This window comes from Nicotiana tabacum, chromosome 15 (genome assembly GCF_000715075.1).
Source record: "Nicotiana tabacum cultivar K326 chromosome 15, ASM71507v2, whole genome shotgun sequence".
In the NCBI taxonomy this organism is placed as follows: domain Eukaryota; kingdom Viridiplantae; phylum Streptophyta; class Magnoliopsida; order Solanales; family Solanaceae; genus Nicotiana; species Nicotiana tabacum.
In genome coordinates, this window is record NC_134094.1 from 102,928,674 (window position 1) to 102,950,146 (window position 21,473).

Below are 21,473 nucleotides of genomic sequence, written 5' to 3' on the forward strand. Positions count from 1 at the left end.
ATTTGATTTCCACTAAAGGCTAACATAACATACATTTGTTAAATGTAAAAATTATCCTATTCCTTTAAAATTGTAAGGAGTAGAGAAGACATTTTGTTCTATAACTTCTCGGGTACGCCACGAATGACTCAACATCAGTGTCAAGCTCGTGAATTATTCAAGAATCATATTTTGAACCGGTAACTATAATAGATAAATGGTGATATATTCGAAGTTTAATTTAAAGTCTTATTTTAATTTGAGGTCATATTACTTAGGATAATTTGAGGTTATATTCTTGAAAAGCTTTAAAGCAAAGCAATGGTATTAATGTGAAAAATCATGTAACAAGTCAGGACAATGATAAACTGATAGATATGGAAAATTTCGATGGACCAATGGAATGATCGGAGCTTGAACTTGTCATCTTTTATTCAGTTAGTTTATGCTGCAAATATTGACTTCTCTTTAGTCCTTTTTTGGATCATAGCTTGCTAGCTACTGTACTATTACCCCATAAATTACCAAAAAGAAAAAGAAAAAAAAACTCACGTGAATTCTTTAGTTTCACCAATAATTTCACACACTTTTAATTCCCACCCCAAAATCCCTAACTATACACCCTTTTGGATCTATATATACATGTTTCACCACCCTAGTTGTCATTGTTATAAAAACTTAAAGTTATGGCCTTATCCATAGCCACTTTCCTCTTCATCACTCTTCTTTCTACAAGATGTTCAGCTTCTGATTCTTGTGCTTCTTCCAAAGGTAATTCAGACCTTTCAATCATTCACATTTATGGCAAATGCTCACCCTTTAACCCACCTAAACCTTCCTCTTCATTTCTCAATACTGTTATCAACATGGCCTCAAAAGACCCACAAAGGCTCTCTTATTTATCCAGCTTAGTAGTATCCAAAAAGCCAACTATTGTGCCCATTGCTCCAGCCCAGAACCTCTTCAATATAGGTAATGATAAATACTGTCTACTATACTCAAGGGTAGCTTAGTGATCTTCTCAATTATGTGATGCAGTTACTATTTGGAGAGTCAAATTAAACTAGTGTTTTTTTGTTTTCCATACGTCTTTTATAAATATTGTGAACTAGGCGGATCCACCTTGCGACCTACGGGTTCACGTGAATCTAGTAGCTTTTGTTAAATGTGTTCAAAAAATTTACTAAATATCTATAAATATTTGAATGTGAACTCAATAACTATTGAATCCTGGATCCGCCTCTATTGTGAAATGTTGTACTTTTTATCTAAATATGTAAATTTTATTTTAAAAAATGTGAAAGATTCTGTCTGAAACAGAAAATTAGATAATTTGAGCCTGAATCATCTCACAAAAAATGGAACGCGAAGGCAGTATGCATTTATTCAATATAAATACCCCATTGTACATGTAATTCACATTATCAATGCTACACATTGTTACAGGTAACTATGTTGTCAAGGCAAAGATTGGTACTCCAGGCCAGCTTATGTACATGGTCTTGGACACTAGTAACGATGATGCATGGGTACCATGTAGTGGTTGTGTTGGGTGCACATCAAATACTTTGTTTGCCCCAACTACTTCCTCTACTTACGGGTCGGTAGACTGCTCCGTACCCGAATGCACTCAAGTCCGCGGGCTCTCTTGCTCGACTACTGGGTCGGGATCCGGGTCAAGTGCTTGCTTCTTCAACCAATCATATGGTGGAGATTCATCGTTCTACGCCACATTGTCACGTGACTCACTTGGACTAGCCAATGATGTTGTTCCAAATTATGCTTTCGGGTGCATTAGTGCTGTATCTGGAAACGCAATACCGCCCCAAGGGTTGTTGGGTCTGGGTCGGGGCTCCATGTCGTTACTGTCATAATCCGGATCTCTCTACTCGGGCGTATTCTCGTATTGTTTACCAAGTTTTAAATCGTATTATTTCTCTGGATCATTAAAACTTGGACCCCTGGGTCAACCCAAGAATATCAAAACTACCCCATTACTCAAGAACCCACGCCGACCATCATTGTACTACGTGAACTTGACAAGTGTAAGTGTGGGACGAATTCAGGTTCCCATTAGCCCCGAGCAACTTGGTTTTGACCCGAACACCGGTGCAGGCACCATAATTGACTCGGGGACGGTCATAACCCGATTCGTCCCACAAGCTTACAATGCAATCCGGGATGAATTTAGGAAACAAGTGAAAGGGCCATTTAGCTCCTTGGGTGCATTTGACACATGTTTTGCATCACCAAATGAAGCAGGGGCACCAGCCATCACATTGCAGTTTGAGGGGATGAATTTAAAGCTGCCAATGGAGAACACTTTGATACACAGCAGTGCAACTCCTTTGGCATGTTTGGCAATGGCAGCAGCACCAAACAATGTGAACTCAGTGTTGAATGTGATAGCCAATTTACAGCAGCAGAACCTCAGGATTTTGTTTGACACTGCAAATTCTCGCGTGGGAATTGCTCGTGAACTTTGTAATTAATTAACTAGATTACAAAGAAACATGTTGTTATCAAGTCTGCTTTAATTTAATTTTTTTTTTATGTGTTGTTTAATTTGGAAGAGAAAATACACTCTTCAATTTAATTATCTGAATGTTCAATAAAATGTAAGTCCCCTTGGTGAAAAAGTTCATCAAGTGCAATTCCCTTGTCTGACAATTTGAAATGGTCGTTACATTCAGCAATATAATGAAATGATTTGGAGTATAATTTATCTTTAACTTTTTAATTAGAGTAAAAATAAAATAGCAGTGCATTTAGAATTTCTACTTAATATATACTATATAGTACTACTAGATATCAAATTTGTCAAATTTGTACGGAATTCTCTTTTTCCTGGCTTATTAGACTTTAATTGGTTTAGTTTTTTCATGTGTTGTGTGCCTTTTCATATTCCTAATAGAAAATTACAAAGGAATTTATCACATGAAAGGAGGACTATCTGGTCCATTTAATTATTTAATTAGGAAGAAAAGTAAAGTTTACTTCGGTCTTTAAATTGTCTAAAGGGATATTATAGAACTTGATCCCATGCACCGACAAGAATTAATTTAGCATCAGCATGTCAATTTCCAATTATTAGACAAAGCAATGAAAATTCTTATTGTATATATAACTATGTCTATGTAGAATTGTACGAACTAACAATGAAAAGGAAAACATGATCACTAACAATGAAACTTCCATTTTTAAACAAAGAGTATTTGTCTTTTTTTCTCTTTTTAAAATTTCAAACTGCTAAATTAACTTAAACATGACTAATACACGATGAAAAAATAATATATATAAAATAAAAAAAGGAATGAATGAGCAAGAATATATAAGAATTACATCTACATATCAGTTTATATTATATATACCCCATTATCATATTATTTTGCTCAAAAGTAATACATGATCAATAAACACTAGCAAGTGAATACACACAAAACCAATAAGCAAAGTTAAAAACCTCATTTTCTATTTTGCTCACCCCACCTATCTTTTAATTTATTTTTTACAATTTTTTATCAACCCCACCATTGGTGCACAGCAATACCCTCATCTCTCAACAATCCATACAATGCTAAGCATTCCCAATATGCTCTCCTATTTTTCTTATCACCTTTTTTCATTCCTTGATGTTTACATTCCAAGAAAAGTTCATCAATTAACCTAATAGCTTTGTTTTTCACCAATTCCTCAACCACATCAGCCTCAGCTTTCATTACCACATACTCACTTTCTTTTACATTATTTTTTAACCAATCAGACATGCTAATAATCATTGGTATCTCCTTTCCAGATGATTCTTTTGTCACTGTCTCAATCTTGAATATCTCAAATTTTGTGTTTTTTGTAGGATAGTATTTTGAAAACCAATCTGATCCTTCATTCTTGTCTTGTAAACCAACATCAATAAATACTCTTCTTGGATAATTTTCAAGGGAAACACCCATTAAATCTGGTAAATAACGAGTCCGTTTTAAATATCTACTTGATTTTCCTGATGCTGCTCTTGGTGGTTCAAGTAGTACATCTTCTAGTTTCTTTAGTGCTGCCTCTTTTGCATTTGTTTTCTTCGCTTTAGGCATCCGATGTTCAAAATCAGCTGGTCTGATCAATTTGAATTCGTGCAGGCTTGGCCGACTAAGGGAAGTAAAGTGTTTCCTACCAAAAAGCTTTTCATTCTCAGGATTCAGACCCGAGGCCTCTCTTGCATTTGTTGTAAGAGAATTACAAAGCCGTCGTTTGCTAGAAGAGCTGATAGAGACATTCCTTGTTTTCCTCATGGCTACAATAGTTGAATCAAATTTTCGTACATAGACAATCTTATAATTTGATGGCTGTGGAAATTCAGCCATTGGATTGTTACTAAGTGGTGCAACTACAATGCCACCTACTTTCAAAGCTCGTTCAATAAAATTTGAGGACTGAGGGAAACCATAGGAAAATACAAAGTCAAAAGTTTCATTAGGAACAAGATCTTGTCGTGTCGAATCTGAAAAAGAAATCAAATCTGGATTGTAATCTTTAACAATTTGAGAATTGTAAATAACTTCCTCATTGCCACTGGTTACAAGAAGGGATCTATCGCCCATTCTTAAAAGGCCTTCATTTGCCAAATCTCGAAAAATTATAGGCAAAAACTCCAAATTTATTGGATTAAAAGCCATCTCATGAACTTTGAAAGCAGAATTAGATTCGCAGCGCGATAAGTACCCGATTATCGTATTAATCCAGGGCAAGGAAACAATTACCAATGCTAAAATTGTTGCACGAGCCATAAACTTCAAAACCCAAGAATGGTCTAATCTTATAATAACAAATTTTGTGTCCCCATGGTAGCCCAAACCATCTATGTATAAACCTCTCATTTTGTTATGTTGCTTGGTGTAAAAACTTGGCAACATATCATTCATCGTTATGTACCTCATGTTTGTATAATGTGACAAGTAACAAGAAATAAAAATGAGCACGAATCACGAAAATTCTTGAAATTTTTTCTTTAGAAATCAGAAAGAAGGTTTCAGGTGCATGCAAGCTAGCCAGACACTTCGGTCGTAGAAAGAAGATTGAAAAACGTTCGGGGGAAGGTTGAAAAAAATTAAAGCTAGAGTAAAGAAGAGTGAGCTACAATAATGGAGAGAATATGAATATTATTTTAGCGAGTGCAAAACCTGGCAGCTGTGTGATTTCCACCCACGAGGGCAACTCGAGTACTTTGCACTTTTGTCCACAATAACAACAAATCTTTTAACCTCTGAATTTCCATTTGTCAATACTAATACTCTCCTTCCTTCTATAATTTCCAGATCGATGACTTCTATTTGGAATATTAACACTACTCCATGATCCAGTTTAACGATACATTGGAAAAAACTCCAATAATATTTTGGTCATCGATCAGAAAAAAAGAAGGAAGGAGGAGGTTAAGAGCAAAGACTATTGGATCTTAATTTTTATTCTATTTATTTTTATTTTTTTTCCTTTTATACTTTCTAATGCTATTATTTCTTTCTTTATAAGGCTATAGAAACTAATATAGCACAACGAGGGTATGGATTCAAAATGATGACGATTGGCTATGCGGTTATTTCTCTTTAAAGGAATGGTGAAATATTTTCAATTTTGATGGATGACTTTCACCCTTCAATCTTGACCAGAATCAACAAAACATTTTTAAGAGGTTTGGATTAGTATTTCATTCACCAGCTCTTTACTTGCAAGATCTGTTATCATAAATGAGAGACAACAAAATATCACCACATAAGCATATTGTTGAAGACATAATTAGATAAATAAAAGTATATTTTTTTAATAGTTTAAACTTTTGAATAAGTAGTAACCAAATATAAAAAAATTTGCTTCTGTTTCTCTTGAGAAATTTATGAAATTGATTTAAAACGTGGGATTATCATAACATTTGAACAAAATAAGATATAAAAATAAAATAAATTACGAAGTGAGACAGTTGCAGTGTTTCAAATTTTTCAATACTCACATTAATTAGATACTAGTATACGTACCCGCGCGATGCGTGGATCGATTCAAAGAAGAAGAAAAAGAGCGGAGAGATAATAAAAACATATGTATATTGTAGATTAATTTTAGCGATCGCGATCAAAACAATTAAAACAAAAAACAAATAGATGAATTTGATCGTGTTGTCTCTATATTATTATTGCCAAGGGCCACCGATCCCAAGTAACTCGTTAAAAAATGGCCTGAGCATGAAATATTTGATCTTCTTTTTGATCGGTAAAATATTTATTCCTCATTATGAGTTATAAAGTAATAATAATAATAATAACAATCTATCAAAAAGTTTAATTTCTTCGTAAGGCGAAAAATCAACTAACTCATTTAGCTTTGCTAATTTATCCAGCGGCTTGCCACTAACTTTTAATAAGCTACTTGACAACAACAACAAAAATTAAAGAGAGACCAAAAAAAATACTCCTACTAATCCATAAGGAGTTAAAGTATGCCTCTACATTAGTTGTTGAAATAAATCGACCAACTTACTTGAATTAACATCAATAGAATTTTCAAGAATCTCAATTATCAGGGGGTTAAATTGGATAAGAACTACTTCATTATAGTCTGTTATATTAAAGGTTATAGTCTGCTCTGAATCTTGTAATCACAAAAGTTGCTAGTGGCATCTGGAGCCTATCTAATATCAAAGAATAGATGTAACTGGAGAAAACGAATCTCTAGTAAATTATCCAACATTTACAATTGTCTTTCCGATCCTTTCTTCGTCAAGGATATCGACTAACTCTGGAAGAATAGTACTTGTTTGCAAGAAATACTCTGCAATTTGTAAAAAGCAAAAAATGTGATTAAAGGACAAATAATATAAGACTACATTTGCAATCCACTCTAGAATATAAGATTTACATCACCCTCGTCTATTTGGAATACTAAAAACATGAAGCAAATGAATTGCTTTAATATAAGTCAGCAGTTGCTGCTACAACCGCAATATCTTAAATCAGGAATGTATAGTTACAGCCTACTATTAAATTCATATCTTAATAAGCAATTCCTCTTTCAGGAGAAAAAAGAAAATTAAAACAAAAAAGTAAACATAAGCTTTTAGCAGGAAGTTATATTTCTTAAATCTTATTGATCGAATACTCTGTTTCAACTACCATTCACTATCAATTATTTATTACTCCTGTTAGAACAATGATAAATTAAGAGGCATAAAACAATAAAAGATTTTAAGTCAAACAACTCCTATAAGTATTTAATGTTTGAAGAATAATGATATTTCCATGTAGCTTCAAACCTTTCCTACGGCTAGGCGTTTCTTAATAGTAGCAGTGCAATTTTAATCCCTGTACTGCTATAAATATTTTTGTGCTGCTTCTACAGATCAAAAATAAAACAAAGGGCAACCCTCTTTTGTACTGTTTTACTTAGTAATAGTAATGATGCAAGCCAAAATAAAAAAGAGATTCATAAAGAACACCCAAAAGTAACATAATTTCAGAATAAAAAGTAATATTTTTAGTACCTATACAGATCAAGGATTGGACTATACACAAGTATTTCCTAAGTAGCTACAATAAAATGCCATGCTGGCTTGTAGTAAAGTGAAGCTGCAAACCAAAACATCCTTGTATATGTTTCTAAGAAGATAAAGAGAAGGAGAAAGAACAAATACATTGGATAGCATAGTAGAGGGAGAATTCACAAAAACATCTTTAATTCTTCAAAGATCACAAGAGAAAGAAGACTCCTCCGAAAAGAAAGCAACGACAACCAATGAGATTCAAGTCTCCACTGAAGGTCTGATTCCCGTTGAGAAATTAAAGGAATTCATCATGGAGGCTATCAAAGATAAGCCCGAGTCGTCCAAATTATCTCTCACATATGCAAAGTCGTACACGCAAAGAATCGATAACTTGAAGATGCATGTTGGTTATCAATCTCCTAAGTTGCAACAATTCGACGGCAAGGGAAATCCGAGACAACATGTAATACACTTTGTTGAAACTTGCAACAATGCTGGAACGTATGGCGATTATCTTGTCAAACAGTTTGTGCGATCTCTCAAAATTAATGCATTCAATTGGTACAGCGATCTCGAATCTGGTTCCATCAATAGTTGGGAGCAATTAGAGCAAGAGTTTCTCAATCATTTCTATAGCACAAGACGCATCGTAAGCATGATCGAACTTACAAACTCTCATCAACGAAAGGATGAGCTAGTTATTGACTTTATCAACCGCTGGAGGAGCTTAAGCCTCAACTGCAAAGATCGCCTTAGCGAAACTTCTAGCATCAAAATATGCATTCAAGGCATGTGTTGGGGTCTTCGCTATATCTTACAAGGCATAAAGCCCAAAACATTTGAAGAACTAGAAACTCGTGCTCACGATATGGAACTAAGTATGGCTACAAGTGGAAACCAAGAGTTGCATGTCTTTGAGTCTTACGACGAAGAAGAAGAACAAGAAGGAGAGGATGGGGGGGAAGTTTTCATCTGAGAATGAAATCGAAGAGTCTATGCATGTCACTATGCTTCTTGACGCATGAGCCTAAACAGTAAGTCGTAACGCTCCTTAACGCACGAGCCTAAATTGCAAGTTATAATGCTCATCAATGCACGAGCCTAAACTACAAGTAATAATATTTCCTGGAACATGAGCCTATATTGCATGTCATGAAGCTCTCCAAATTTGAACTAATCTTTAAGACGTAAAGCTCTTCAAGTTCAAGCAAAGTCTTCAAGTTGTAAAGCTCTTCAAAGTTCAGCAAAGTCTTCAAGTCGCAAAGCTCTTCAAATTCAAGCAAAGTTTTCAAGTCTCAAAACTCTTCAAATTCGAGCAAAGACTCAAGTCGAGATCTCTTCAAAGTCGATCAAAGACTTCAAGTCACAAAGCTTTTCAAATTCGAGCCAAACTTCAAGTTATAAAGCTCTTCAAATTTGGCTAAATCTTCAAGTCACAAAGCTCTTCAAATTCGAGCTGAACTTCAAGTTGCAAAACTCTTCAAAATTGAGCAAGTTTTCAAGTTGCGAAGCATTTCTAACTTTAAGCTAAATCTTCAAATTACTACGCTCTCGGACGCATGAGCCTAAACTGTATGTCATGAAGCTCTTCAAATTTGAGCAAAATCTTTAGGTTGCAAATCTTCTCAAAATACAAGCTTAAATTGCAATCCTTAATGCAAGAGCATAAACTGTATTTACTCCTGACCCGCAAGAGTATAAACTGTGTACCGCCTAAAAAAAATTCGCTAGGTTGAAAATCTCAAAAGAGGCGTCCTAGGTAAAAGTTAGGACATAAGAAAAACTCACATATTCTAAACTATGGTATGACTTGATCCTCTTCACCGAGGTACGTAGGTAGCTTAGAGTTTCATTCTAAGTTCAGTCGCGTGAGTTCAAAAGTTACATAGTGCCCCAATCGTTGTTCGAATGAAGTATGATGGAATGTAATCCATTCAATCAACACTTGAAAATCGGGCTGAAATACCATTCTTCTATTGAACTTTGGATCCCATTTGATTTAAAGGGGGCAAGCCTCTATGAATAAATTGGTATCTGCAATGGAATGATTATAGTCTTTTAGGAGGCTACCAAGTATTTGCAATGAAGCCGGGAGATACGTTATGCCTTCGGGTTTGCCAAACCTTCAAGTTATTGGTCTTCCAGTTTAAGTGTTTAATTCCTGCAAGTCTTCAAGTTGAAGTCTTCAAATCCGTCAAGCCTCCAAGTTGAAGTCTACGAATCTCCAAGTCTTCAAGACAACCCATCTTCTAGTTAAAATCTTTAGATCCGCCAGTTTCAAGTTGAAGTCTACAAGTCCACCACCCTTCAAGTTGAAGTTCATCGGTCTTCAAGTTGAGTTGTTTAAGCCCTCCAAGCCTTTAAGTTGAAGTCTACAAGTCTGCTAATTCTTCAAGTTGAAGTTTAAAGTCCACTGCTCTTCAATTTGAAGCATCAAAATCCACCAAATTTTCAAGTCCGTCAAATCTTCAAATTTGTTGGTCTTCAAGTTGAAATATACAAAGTCCACCAAGTCTTCAAGTTGTAGTTTTCTAATTTTCAATATTAAGGTGGATGTTGCAGTCCCTTTGCACCTTAAGTTGACCTCTTCGCGGATTTTTCTTAGAAGGAACTATAATTTTTCCGATCTTAAGGTGGACGTTTAAATCCCTTTGCACCTTAAGCTCGTCTCATCACAGATTTGATCATTCTATATGTTGTTGAGAATTTGTCCTTTCTATTAGTTGTCATGGGTTTGTCCTAGTATAAGCTGTTGCGGGTTGATCCTTCTATATGCTGTTGAGAATTTATTCTTCTATCTGTTGCCCAATTATATCTGTCTATATAGTGATGTCGATTTGGCCATCTATATAGTGATGTGAATTTGTCTGTCTATATACTGATTGGAATTTGTCCGTCTATACGGTGATGGAGATTTGTCCGTCTATATATTGGTATGGATTTATCCGTGTATATGGAAATGTGAATTTGTCTGTCTATATGTTTCGAGGGATTTATCCTCTTGTATGCTGTTGTGGATTTGATCATCTATATGCCATCATGGATTTATCCTTCTTGTTTGGCCTACCAAAAAAAAGGAAAAAAAAAAAGACAGAAAAAGGGGAAAACATTGGCAAACACTGTGAATTGATGCTCAACAAATACGAACCCAGGGGTTTATATAGATCTCCATAGGCCACTTACAATAGTATACTGCCGATGTGGGATTGAAATTATAAACTCTTGGGATATTCATAAAGAGATCAAAATATGACCGGATACTTCTTGACAATCAAACAGTTCAAGAAGCTGGAGATCAAATACATCCCCAAGAGGTTTGCATCATCCTACATTCGAGAAATACGCTGCTTCAGCCCTCGAATCACGGAGATAATCAGGAGAGAATAATCAAGGGAGAAACAGAATTGTACTCACAATTGATAAGTAAAAATATTTTCCTCCTATTTTGTGATTGTAATTTATTTTTCATATCTTGAAAATTTATTACAAACAAATTGGCACGCCCAGTGGGACTAGTTCTGCCCTTCATCTCTTTCTCATGTAAATCAAAAACTCCAAGTTTCAAAATTATTTGTTGCGATGGTCGAGTACTTCAAGTCTCTTCTTCAAGTTTCGGCAAGCCTACACCCCGACAAACCTTGAAGTAGGGGGCATTTGTAGACATTAAAATTTTAACGGATCAAGCTAAATCCTAAATTTAAGATACTACAAGACTTTTAAAATCCTAGGAGTATATTAGGATTTCTTGGAGGTTACTCTACCCTAAACCCTAACGCAGACCTATATTAAGGGATACATATTCCCTTGAAGAGGGGTCTCAAAAGTCCCATAAACTCTTGGGATATTCATAAAGAGATCAAAATATGACCGGATACTTCTTCACAATCAAACAATTCAAGAAGCTGGAGATCAAATACATCCCCAGGAGGTCTGCATCATCCTACATTCGAGAAATACGCTGCTTCAGCCCTCGAATCACGGAGATAATCAGGAGAGAAGAATCAAGGGAGAAACATAATTGTACTCACAATTGATTAGTAAAAATATTTTTCTACTATTTTGTGATTGTAGTTTATTTTTCATATCTTGAAAATTTATTGCAAACACTTTTATATTATTAATAAATTTAAATAATTTAAAATTTTCAAGCAATATTTTATAATAAAATAAATACTTATTTCGGGATTAAAATTTTTTATATATCTATCTATATTATATTAAAGAATATTAATAGATAATAATATTATATAAAGTGACAACTTAGTGTAAAGACATATAAAATGTGATAATACTATATATTAGATAACTTAATATCCAAATTAAGGAAAATAATTAATAATTTACTATTAGAAATGAAAGGGAAGGACTATTTGAATTTGAGATTACAAAGCTCTTACAATTATGATTCAAACTGTGGATAAGACCACGAAATTAAAGTCCTATTAAAAAAATTTAAAAAATTGATAACAAGTTAAGTTTTAAAAATAGAAAATAAGTGTCTGAAGTAGGTAATTTTACTAACAAAAATTAAAATTAAATTTGTATCTTAAAATTAAAAGAGAAAGAAAACTTAATTACATGTAATACAAAAAATAATTATAGAAAAACTCAATAGATTTGGAGCATAATAATTGAAGAACTTATGTTTTAATATTTAGACTGATCCAAAGTTACAACTTCAAATAAAATGTGATTTTATTTTGGTTATAGGTAAAATATTAATGTAGAAAAATAATTAAAATTTTATAGTAGGAAAGAGAATGTATAATGAAGAAAATAAAGATAATGTGAGATTATTTATACTTTAAATTAATTTAAAAATAAATAATTAAATAATACTTAAAAATATTACTAATATATTTAACTGATAAAAAAGTATCTAGTAAGAGGATAAAAGTATAAAAGTATATTAAATATTAATAATAAATTTATTTATTTATTTATTGATGACTATTAAAAGGGTAATAAGAAAGACATTAAGTCAATTAGTAAGACAATAAAAGATTATATGATGGAATATCAATATTAAATAATAAATAATACAATAACTATAAGTAAAGAACAAAAGAAAAAGAAGAATTTGTGTAAAATTGTGATGAATAAGACTTATTTGACTTTGAAATGAAAAATAAAGTCGTAGTAATTTTGTTAAAATATAATGATCTAATGTGGTCAAACAAGACAGATCGCAACATAATATGTATTTAGTATCATTTAATATTGACAGCGAAACGAAATATAAGTACTAAAATCAAGGGATTAGGATGTTACAATTATAGAAAATAAATATGTTGTCCACTACGAGATTTGAGAAATAATATCATATCTTGCTTCTTAATTAATATCTAATGATTATATATACTAACTTTTATCTAGAATATTTATATTTTAAGGTTAGTTGCACATAATTCAAATAACTCAAGTAATTTTAATATGGTATATGTTCGCGCATCGCGGGGTACTAATAATAGTTTATTTAAAAGGAAAGAAGTCAACCTTGAGATTTTTTCAAGTGTTGCATCTATAAATTGCCATGTAGCAATTTTAGGACAAATTAGTTAGTTTAGGTAAATTAGTTTCTCTTTGTAATTTCAATTTTAAAAATAATTAAATAGGTATGTATTTTAAAAGAAACAGTAATTTCTACTATTTTGAAAAACCGTAGTTTTTAAAAGAAACATTGGGAACCTAATAACGCCATTCCTTCGCCTATTTGCCCAAAAATATATCATCCTACAGATTCGGCGCTTCAATCCCACGATCTCTCACCACGATTTCATCTTCTCACCCACGAATTCTTCTTCGCTGGATTCTCATAACATGATTTCACAATTTTCTCAAGTCAATTTTTTTCTTTTATAGTATATAGTTCTATTCTTTCCCCCTCGTGTGCATATCAAATAGCAATTGTGGACTAATCTTTCTCTCTTGCGTGCATATCAAATAGCAATTCTGGACTACAAGAAGTAATTGGTATGATTTGTATTTCATGAACAATCTTTAAATTTCTGTAACAGATAATTAAATACAATTCTCTTTATTATTCCAGTTGAGATTGTATTTCTGTAACAGATAATTTCTATGAAGTTTGTTGACGGCGCAAGTTATATAAAACAAATATCAAATTTTCATAATTTATATGCGTGTTTGTGTATTGGTTATCACAGATCTTTGTAACGTGTTGAAATTTTGATTAGTAGGTAAGTGTTAACTGTGTTGTTTGCTAATGTCACGACCCAATTTCACATATAGGTCGTGATGGCGCACAACACTACAGTTAGGCAAGCCAACTTAATAAATTAAGCATATATTGATACAATTTAAAACCAAAACAAATAATAAAACACCAAATTCTACTAATGTGTGTGCCAAGACCTGGTGTCATAAGTGTATGAGCATCTAGTAGATTATACAAAATCTCAAATACTGTCTGAAATAAAAATAGACAGAATGAAAATACAAGGAGAGACACTAGTAGCCCTAGAACGGATCAGAAAGGCAGCTCACCACTATGCCCCTGGATAACGTGGGTGTAAGACGATAGGTCCCCCACTAGTACTTGCCTCAGGTCCTCTACAAAAAGTGCAGCAAGTGTAATATGAGTACTTAAACAACGTGTACCCAGTAAGTATCAAGTCTAATCTCGAAGTGGTAGAGACGAGATGGCCGACTTTGACACTCACTATGGGTCAATAATAATAATTGCAATACAACTAAGATATTTAAATCAGCATGATTTACAGAATTTAAAATAATTTATTTAATCAGCGAAAATAATCAAATTCCTTCAAATGCAATAATTCTCAATATATTAATTAAATATCATTTACAGGAATAACAATTAATTCTTTAACAAGCAAGAATAATAATTCATTAAATTCCAAGGATTTTTCAATTTATCAATTTGCTTCGCAAGCTGAAATAAACTATTAAAGTATTGTGTAATTATTATTATTAAGCACGATTTTTACCGAGGACGTACGGCCCGATCCAGAGTGTCGTGTACACTGCCGAGGGATGTGCGGCGCGATCCATAGATGCATCTATCCTGCCGAGGCATTCGGCCCGCTCCACAAGAAAGGAGGACATTTTTCTTATGTACCTCCAGAAGGAAAGTATTTTTATTAGAAGATAAATTCGGGAGGAGAACAATTTCTTTTAACAATTAATTGATTTAAACAGAAAATCAAGCATATGGGATTTCCATCCTTTAATACCTTTATCTAAGAATTCACAATATATTCATATATATCAATTAGTATTAATTAATCAAGGAATGCAATTTACACAAGTAATTCATGCTTTGAGTCTTAAACTACCCGAACTTTAGCATTTATAGTAGCTACGCACGGACTCTCGTCACCTCGTGCGTATGTAGCCCCCGCAGTTAGCAACAATATTCAATATTCAACTTACCTCGTCTCAAAGTCCACTTTCCGAATATCGCGTCGCGTAAAATTCTCGATTCAATGCCGAAAAATCCGAAACTATCCAAAAGTTATACAAAATAATTAATATATGTTCAAAAATTCAAAATTCATCTATTAAATAAATTACCCTATCCAAAATGATAAAATTCCTAAAACTCACCTTAGGCCCACGTGTTCGGATTCTTGAAATGTTTTGATGAAAACGTTACCCATAATCTCAAGAACTCAAATATATAATTTCTACCCAATTCCATAACTATTTTCGTGGTTAAAATCTCACTATTATAAAACCTTGATTTTTCATCTAAATCTTTGATTTCTATGATTTACTAGTTATAATCTACTTATAATCTATGTATTTAACTCAAGGGGTGTAGAGTTAACTTACCTCCAAGTTGTTAGTTGAAATCTCCTCTCAAAAAGCTCCAAAATCGGCCAAGAATAGAAGAAAATGGAAAAAATGATGAATTTTCGTTCTTTTAAGCTTTCTGCTAAACAGGTCTTTCGCACCTGCGGCTCCGCACCTGCGGAAAATCCTCGCAGGTGCGAGTTCCATTTGCCTGGCCAATTCTCGCATTTGCGCACACGGCTTCGCACCTGCGCGTTCGCAGGTGCGCAAATCATCAGCATCTCCGGTCGATTGCCCCTTCCCTTTTTCCTCTTTTGCGCACAAAAACTCGCATCTGCGAGGTTCGCTCCTGCGAGCTACTATCGCACCTGTGGCTGGCCAAGCACAGGTGCGATTCTTACAGTAGCTAGGAGCTTCAGTTTTGGCTCCCAACTTCCAACTTGGTCCGAGCCTCATCCGATTAACACTCAGGACCCCCGGGGCCCCGCCCGAACATACCAACAGGTTTGAAATCATAAAACGGACTAGCTCGAACTCTCGAAATGTGTAAAACAACATCAAATCTAAGAATCACACCCTAAATCAAATTAATTCAAACTTAAGAATTTCAAGTTCTTCAATTTACTTCCAGTGCGCCGAAATATACTTAAATTACTCGGAATGATACAAAATTTTGCGTGCGAGTCTTAAATCACTATACGGAACTATTCCTAAACTCAGAATTCCAAACGGATTTCAATTACTCAAAATCCTACTCCAAACCAAATTTAAAGAAGTTTAAACCTTCAAATAGTTAATTTTTACTATTAAGCATCAAAATGCTCCCGGGTTATCCAAAACCCTATTCGGACATACGCCCAAGTCCAAAATAATTATACGAACCTATTGGAACCGTCAAATCCCGATTCCCGGGTCATTTTCTCAAAATATTGACCGAAGTGAAACTTGTCCATTTAAAGCTAACTTAAGGAACCAAGTGTTCCGATTTCAACTCACACACTTTCAAATCCCGAACCAACCATCCCCGCGAGTCATAAATTAATAAAAGCATGTTCGGGAGTTTTATTTAAAGGAACGGGTTTCTAAAAGTTAAAATGACCGATTGGGTCATTACATTCTCCACCTCTTAAACAAACGTTCGTCCTCGAACGGGTTTAGAATAATATCTGGAGTGCTAAATAAGTGTGGATATTTGCTCTGCATGTCCTCCTCGGCCTCCCAAGTCGCTTCCTCGACTAGTTGGCCCCTTCATTAGGCCTTTACTGCAGAAATCCTCTTGGACCTCAACTGGCGAACTTGTTTATCAATAATGGCAAATGGCTCTTCTTCATAACCCAAACTCTTATCTAGCTGAACTGTGTTGAAGTCCAACACATGTGATAGGTCAGCATGATACTTCTGGAGCATAGATATATGGAAAATCGGATGAACTCCCGATAAACTAGGAGGCAATGCAAGCTCATAAGCAACCTCCCCAACTCGTCTCAACACCTCAAATGGGCCTATAAACCTTGGGCTCAACTTGACCTTCTTCCCGAATCTCATAATTCCCTTCATCGGCGAAACCTTCAAGAGAACTTTTTCACCTACCATAAATGATAAATCACGCGCTTTCTGATTCGCGTAACTCTTCTGTTTGGACTGTGCTGTACGAACTCGCTCCTGAATCAACTTTACCTATTTCCAAGGCATCCCTTACCAAATCAGTACCATATAATTTACCCTCACCAGGCTCAAACCATCCGATAGGTGAACGGCATCGACGGCCATATAAAGCCTCAAATAGAGCCATTTCGATGCGGGATTGGTAACTGTTATTATAAGAAAACTCGGCCAAAGGCAAGAAACGATCCCACTGACCTCCAAAGTCAATCACACATGCCCTGAGCATATCCTCCAAAATCTGAATTGTCCGCTCTGACTACCCGTCTGTTTGCGGATGAAAGGCTGTGCTTAGCTCTACACAGGTCCCTAATTCACTCTGTACTGCTCTCCAGAAATGTGAAGTAAACTAAGGGCCTCTATCTGATATGATGGAAATTGGCACACCATGCAACCAAACTATCTCCTAAGTATAAATTTGGGCCAACCTCTCTAAAGTATACGTAGTCACAAAAGGAATAAAATGTGCCGACTTGGTCAACCTGTCAACAATCACCCAAACTGCATCAAACTTCCTCAAGGTCCGCGGCAACCCAATTACAAAGTCCATAGTAATTCGTTCCCATTTCCACTCTAGTATGATCATATGCTGAAGTAGGACACCTGGCCTCTGGTTCTCATATTTAACTTGCTGGAAATTTAGACACCTAGCTACATACTCAACTATGTCCTTTTTCATTCGTCGCCACTAATAATGCTGCCTCAAGTCACGATACATCTTCGTAGCACCTGGATGAATAGAATACCAAGAACTGTGTGCCTCCTCCAAGATCTTTTTCCTTAGTTCATCTACATTAGGAACACACAGACAATCCTGGAGTCGCAAAACACCATCCGCACTAATAGAAACTTCCTTGGCACCACCTCATAGTACCGTTTCTCGAAGAACCATTAAGTGTGGGTCATCATACTGGCGAGCCTTGATCTGCTCAAATAGTGAAGACTGAGCTACGATACATGCAAGAACTCGGCTGGGCTCTGAAATGTCCAGCCGCACAAGTCTGTTGGCCAAGGACCGAATATCCAAAGCTAATGGCCTCTCCTCTACTGAAATGAAAGCCAAACTACCCACACTCTCCGCCTTTCTACTCAAGGCGTCTGCAACCACATTTGCTTTGCCTGGATGATATAGAATAGTAATATCATAATCTTTTAGTAATTCCAGCCATCTGTGCTGCCTCAAATTTAGGTCCCTCTGCTTGAATAAATACTACAAACTGTGATGATCAGTATAAACTTCACAGGACACCCCATAAAGATAATGTCTCCAAATATTTAGAGCGTGAACAATCGTAGCTAACTCCAAATCATGTACCGGATAATTCTACTCGTGGGGCTTCAACTGACGTGAAGCATATGCAATAACTCGCCCTTCCTGCATTAATACACAACCCAAACCAATGCGTGAAGCGTCGCAATACACTGTATACATCCCCGAACCGGAAGGTAACACTAACACTAGTGTTGTAGTCAATGCTGTCTTGAGCTTCTGAAAGCTTGACTTACAATCATCGGACCATCGGAACTGAACACCCTTCTGGGTTAATTTGGTCAAAGGTGCTGCAATAGATGAAAAACCTTCCACAAACCGACGATAATAACCTGCTAAACCCAAAAAACTCCTGATCTCAGTCGCCGAAGTGGGACGATGCCAATTCTGAACTGCCTCAATCTTTTTGGGATCAACCTTAATACCATCACCCGATACAATATGCCCCAAAAATGCTACCAACTCAAGCCAAAACTCACATTTAGAGAACTTAGCATATAGCTTTTGTTCCCGCAATGTCTGAAGTACTACTCTCATATGCTACTCATGTTCCTCCTTACTGCGCAAGTAGATCAAAATGTCATCAATAAAAACAATGACAAACGAATCAATATAAGGCCTGAATACCCTGTTCATCAAGTCCATAAACGTCGTCGGGGCATTAGTCAAACTGAAATACATTACCAGAAACTCATAATGACCATATTTAGTATGGAAAGCAGTTTTTGAAACAGCCAAATCTCGAATCTTCAACGGATGATACCCCGACCTCAAGTCGATCTTAGAGAACACCCTAGCACCCTGCAACTGGTCAAATAGATCATCAATACGTGACAATGGATACTTGTTCTTAATAGTGACTTTGTTCAATTGGCGATAATCAATACACATCCGCATTGTTCCATCCTTCTTTTTCACAAATAATACCGGTGCACCCCAAGGCGATACACTAGCTCTGATGAACCCTTTGGCTAGTAACTCTTCAAGTTGTTCTTTTAGTTCTTTCAATTCTTTCGGAGCCATGCGATACGGTGGGATAGATATAGGCTGGGTATCTGGAGCCAAGTCAATACAAATATCAATATCACGATCAAGTGGCATACTTGGAAGATCTAAAGGAAATACATCGGAGAACTCCCGAACTACTGGCACTGAATCAATAGCCGGAGTCTCTACAGTAGTATCCCAAACATAGGCTAGGTAACCCAAACAACCCTTCTCAACCATGTGTTGAGCCTTTATAAAAGAAATAACCCGATTAAATGAACTAACTGATGAACCCTTCCACTCCAGCCTAGGCAAATATGGAATAGCCAAGGTAACAGTTTTGTCATGACAATCTAGAATAGCATGATATGGAGATAACTAGTCAATACCCAGAATAATTTCAAAATTGATCATCTCGAGCAATAAGAGATCTTCTCTAGTTTCATAACCACAGATGTAATAATACAAGACCGGTAGATCTGGTTCACAATAATAGAATCGCCTACAAGAGTGGACACATAAACATGAGTACTCAAGGACTCACGAGAAACACCCAGGAATGGAGCAAATAAAGATGACACATATGAATACGTGGATCCTGGATCAAATAATAATGAGGGCTTTTTCGCCGCAAACAGAAATAATACCTGTAATCACAGCATCTGAGGCCTCTACATCTGGTCTAGCCGAAAAAGCATAGAATCGAGCTGGAGCGCCAACTGGATGGCCTCCGCCTAGCTGACCTCCACCTCTAGGATGGCCCCTACCCACCTGTCATCCACCTCTTGGTGGTCAGACTACTGGTGGAGAAACTGGTCTGATAAGCATAGGCTGCTGACCCTGCTGTACTGGTCTACCCCGAAGCCTGGGGCAAAACCTCCGCATGTGACTAGGATCCCCACACTCGTAACAACTCTTCGGTGCGATGGGCTGCTGACTAAGTGTCTGTCCCTAGGGAACTGAATACCCACTGGGAGGACCCTGAATAGCTGGTGGGCGGTAGGAACTCTCTGGTATAGCACTGAGATAAGGTCGCACTGGAGCACCTCGAGGAGGTGGTGGTGCTAGAAATGGGGGTCTGCTGGACTGCCCCCTCACGAACTTACCTCTGCCCCCAAACGGAGCACCTATGAACTCTCTAGAGTACCTGAACCGCTTATCTCTCATAATCTGATCTCGGCTCCGCTGACGCACACCCTCAATCCTCTGGGCTATCTCTACAACTTGCTCATAAGAAGTACCCATCTCAACCTCTCGAGCCATAGTGGCCTGAATGCCAGTATGTAAACTGGATACAAACCTCCGCACTCTCTCCGCTTCAGTAGGGAGTATCATAAGTGTATGGCGAGATAATTCAGAAAACCTTGCCTCATAATCGGTCCCTAACATTTGACCCTGCTGGAGCTGCTCAAACTGAAACCGCAACTCTTCCATCTGGGAGGGTGGAATATACCTGTCCAGGAAGATACGGGTGAACCTGTCCCAAGTCATGGGAGGAGAATCTGCTGATCTGCCAAGAACATAAGACTGCCACCATCTACGGGCTCCTCCATCAAGCTGAAAAGTAGCAAAGTCTACCCCATGAGACTCCAATATCCTCATGTTGTGCAGTCTGTCCCTGCAATGATCAATGAAGTCCTGTGGATCCTCATGTCGCTCACCCCCAAAGACAGGAGGATGTAGTCTAGTCCATCTGTCTAATAGTTTCTGAGGATCAACGGCTACAGCTGGCATGGGCTCAGGTGTAGCTGTTGCCACTGGTTGGGCTCCACCCACGGGTAGTGCACCCTGGGTCTGATATACAGTAGCTGCCTGTCCATAAGCCTGCGCGGTAGGGGTATGTGCTCCCCTGCCCGCCTGAGATGTGGTTGGGTCTGCCGGAAATAAATCAGCCTGAGTCATATTGTCCATGAACCACAACATACGACCCATGAAATCCTGAAATCCCGGTGCAGATGTGAAATCCACCGGAGCTGGCTCTGCCGCAGGCAACTCATCATGTTCCTCAATAATGGGGTTCTCTACTGGACCCACTGGCGGCATAACTGGAATAGTCCTGGGACGTCCTCGCCCTCTACCACGGGCTAGAGCCCTCCCTCAGCCTTAGCCTCAGCCTCTAGCAACTGGGGGAGTAGCTCTTCCCTAGTCTGGAACCTTATTCGAGCGCGTTCTCACCATCTGTGAGAGAATAAGAGAAGGATATTTAATACTACATTAATTGCACGATGGGATATGAAGAAAGGTAGTTTCCTAACACCTTATAACCTCTCGAAGATA

General features: G+C 36.6%; 1 protein-coding gene and 1 pseudogene across 1 annotated transcript; one reads left to right on the forward strand and one right to left on the reverse strand.

The window, feature by feature from the left end:
- Positions 1–635: 635 nt before the first annotated feature.
- On the forward strand, positions 636–2,642 carry LOC107778798 (aspartyl protease AED3-like; annotated as a pseudogene).
- A 619-nt stretch (positions 2,643–3,261) lies between these two features.
- LOC107778799 (uncharacterized) lies at positions 3,262–5,477 on the reverse strand. Its single transcript, XM_016599109.2, has one exon. The coding sequence runs from the start codon at positions 4,905–4,907 to the stop codon at positions 3,501–3,503; it is 1,407 nt and encodes a 468-aa protein (XP_016454595.1). The 5' UTR covers positions 4,908–5,477; the 3' UTR covers positions 3,262–3,500.
- Between the last annotated feature and the right edge of the window lie 15,996 nt (positions 5,478–21,473).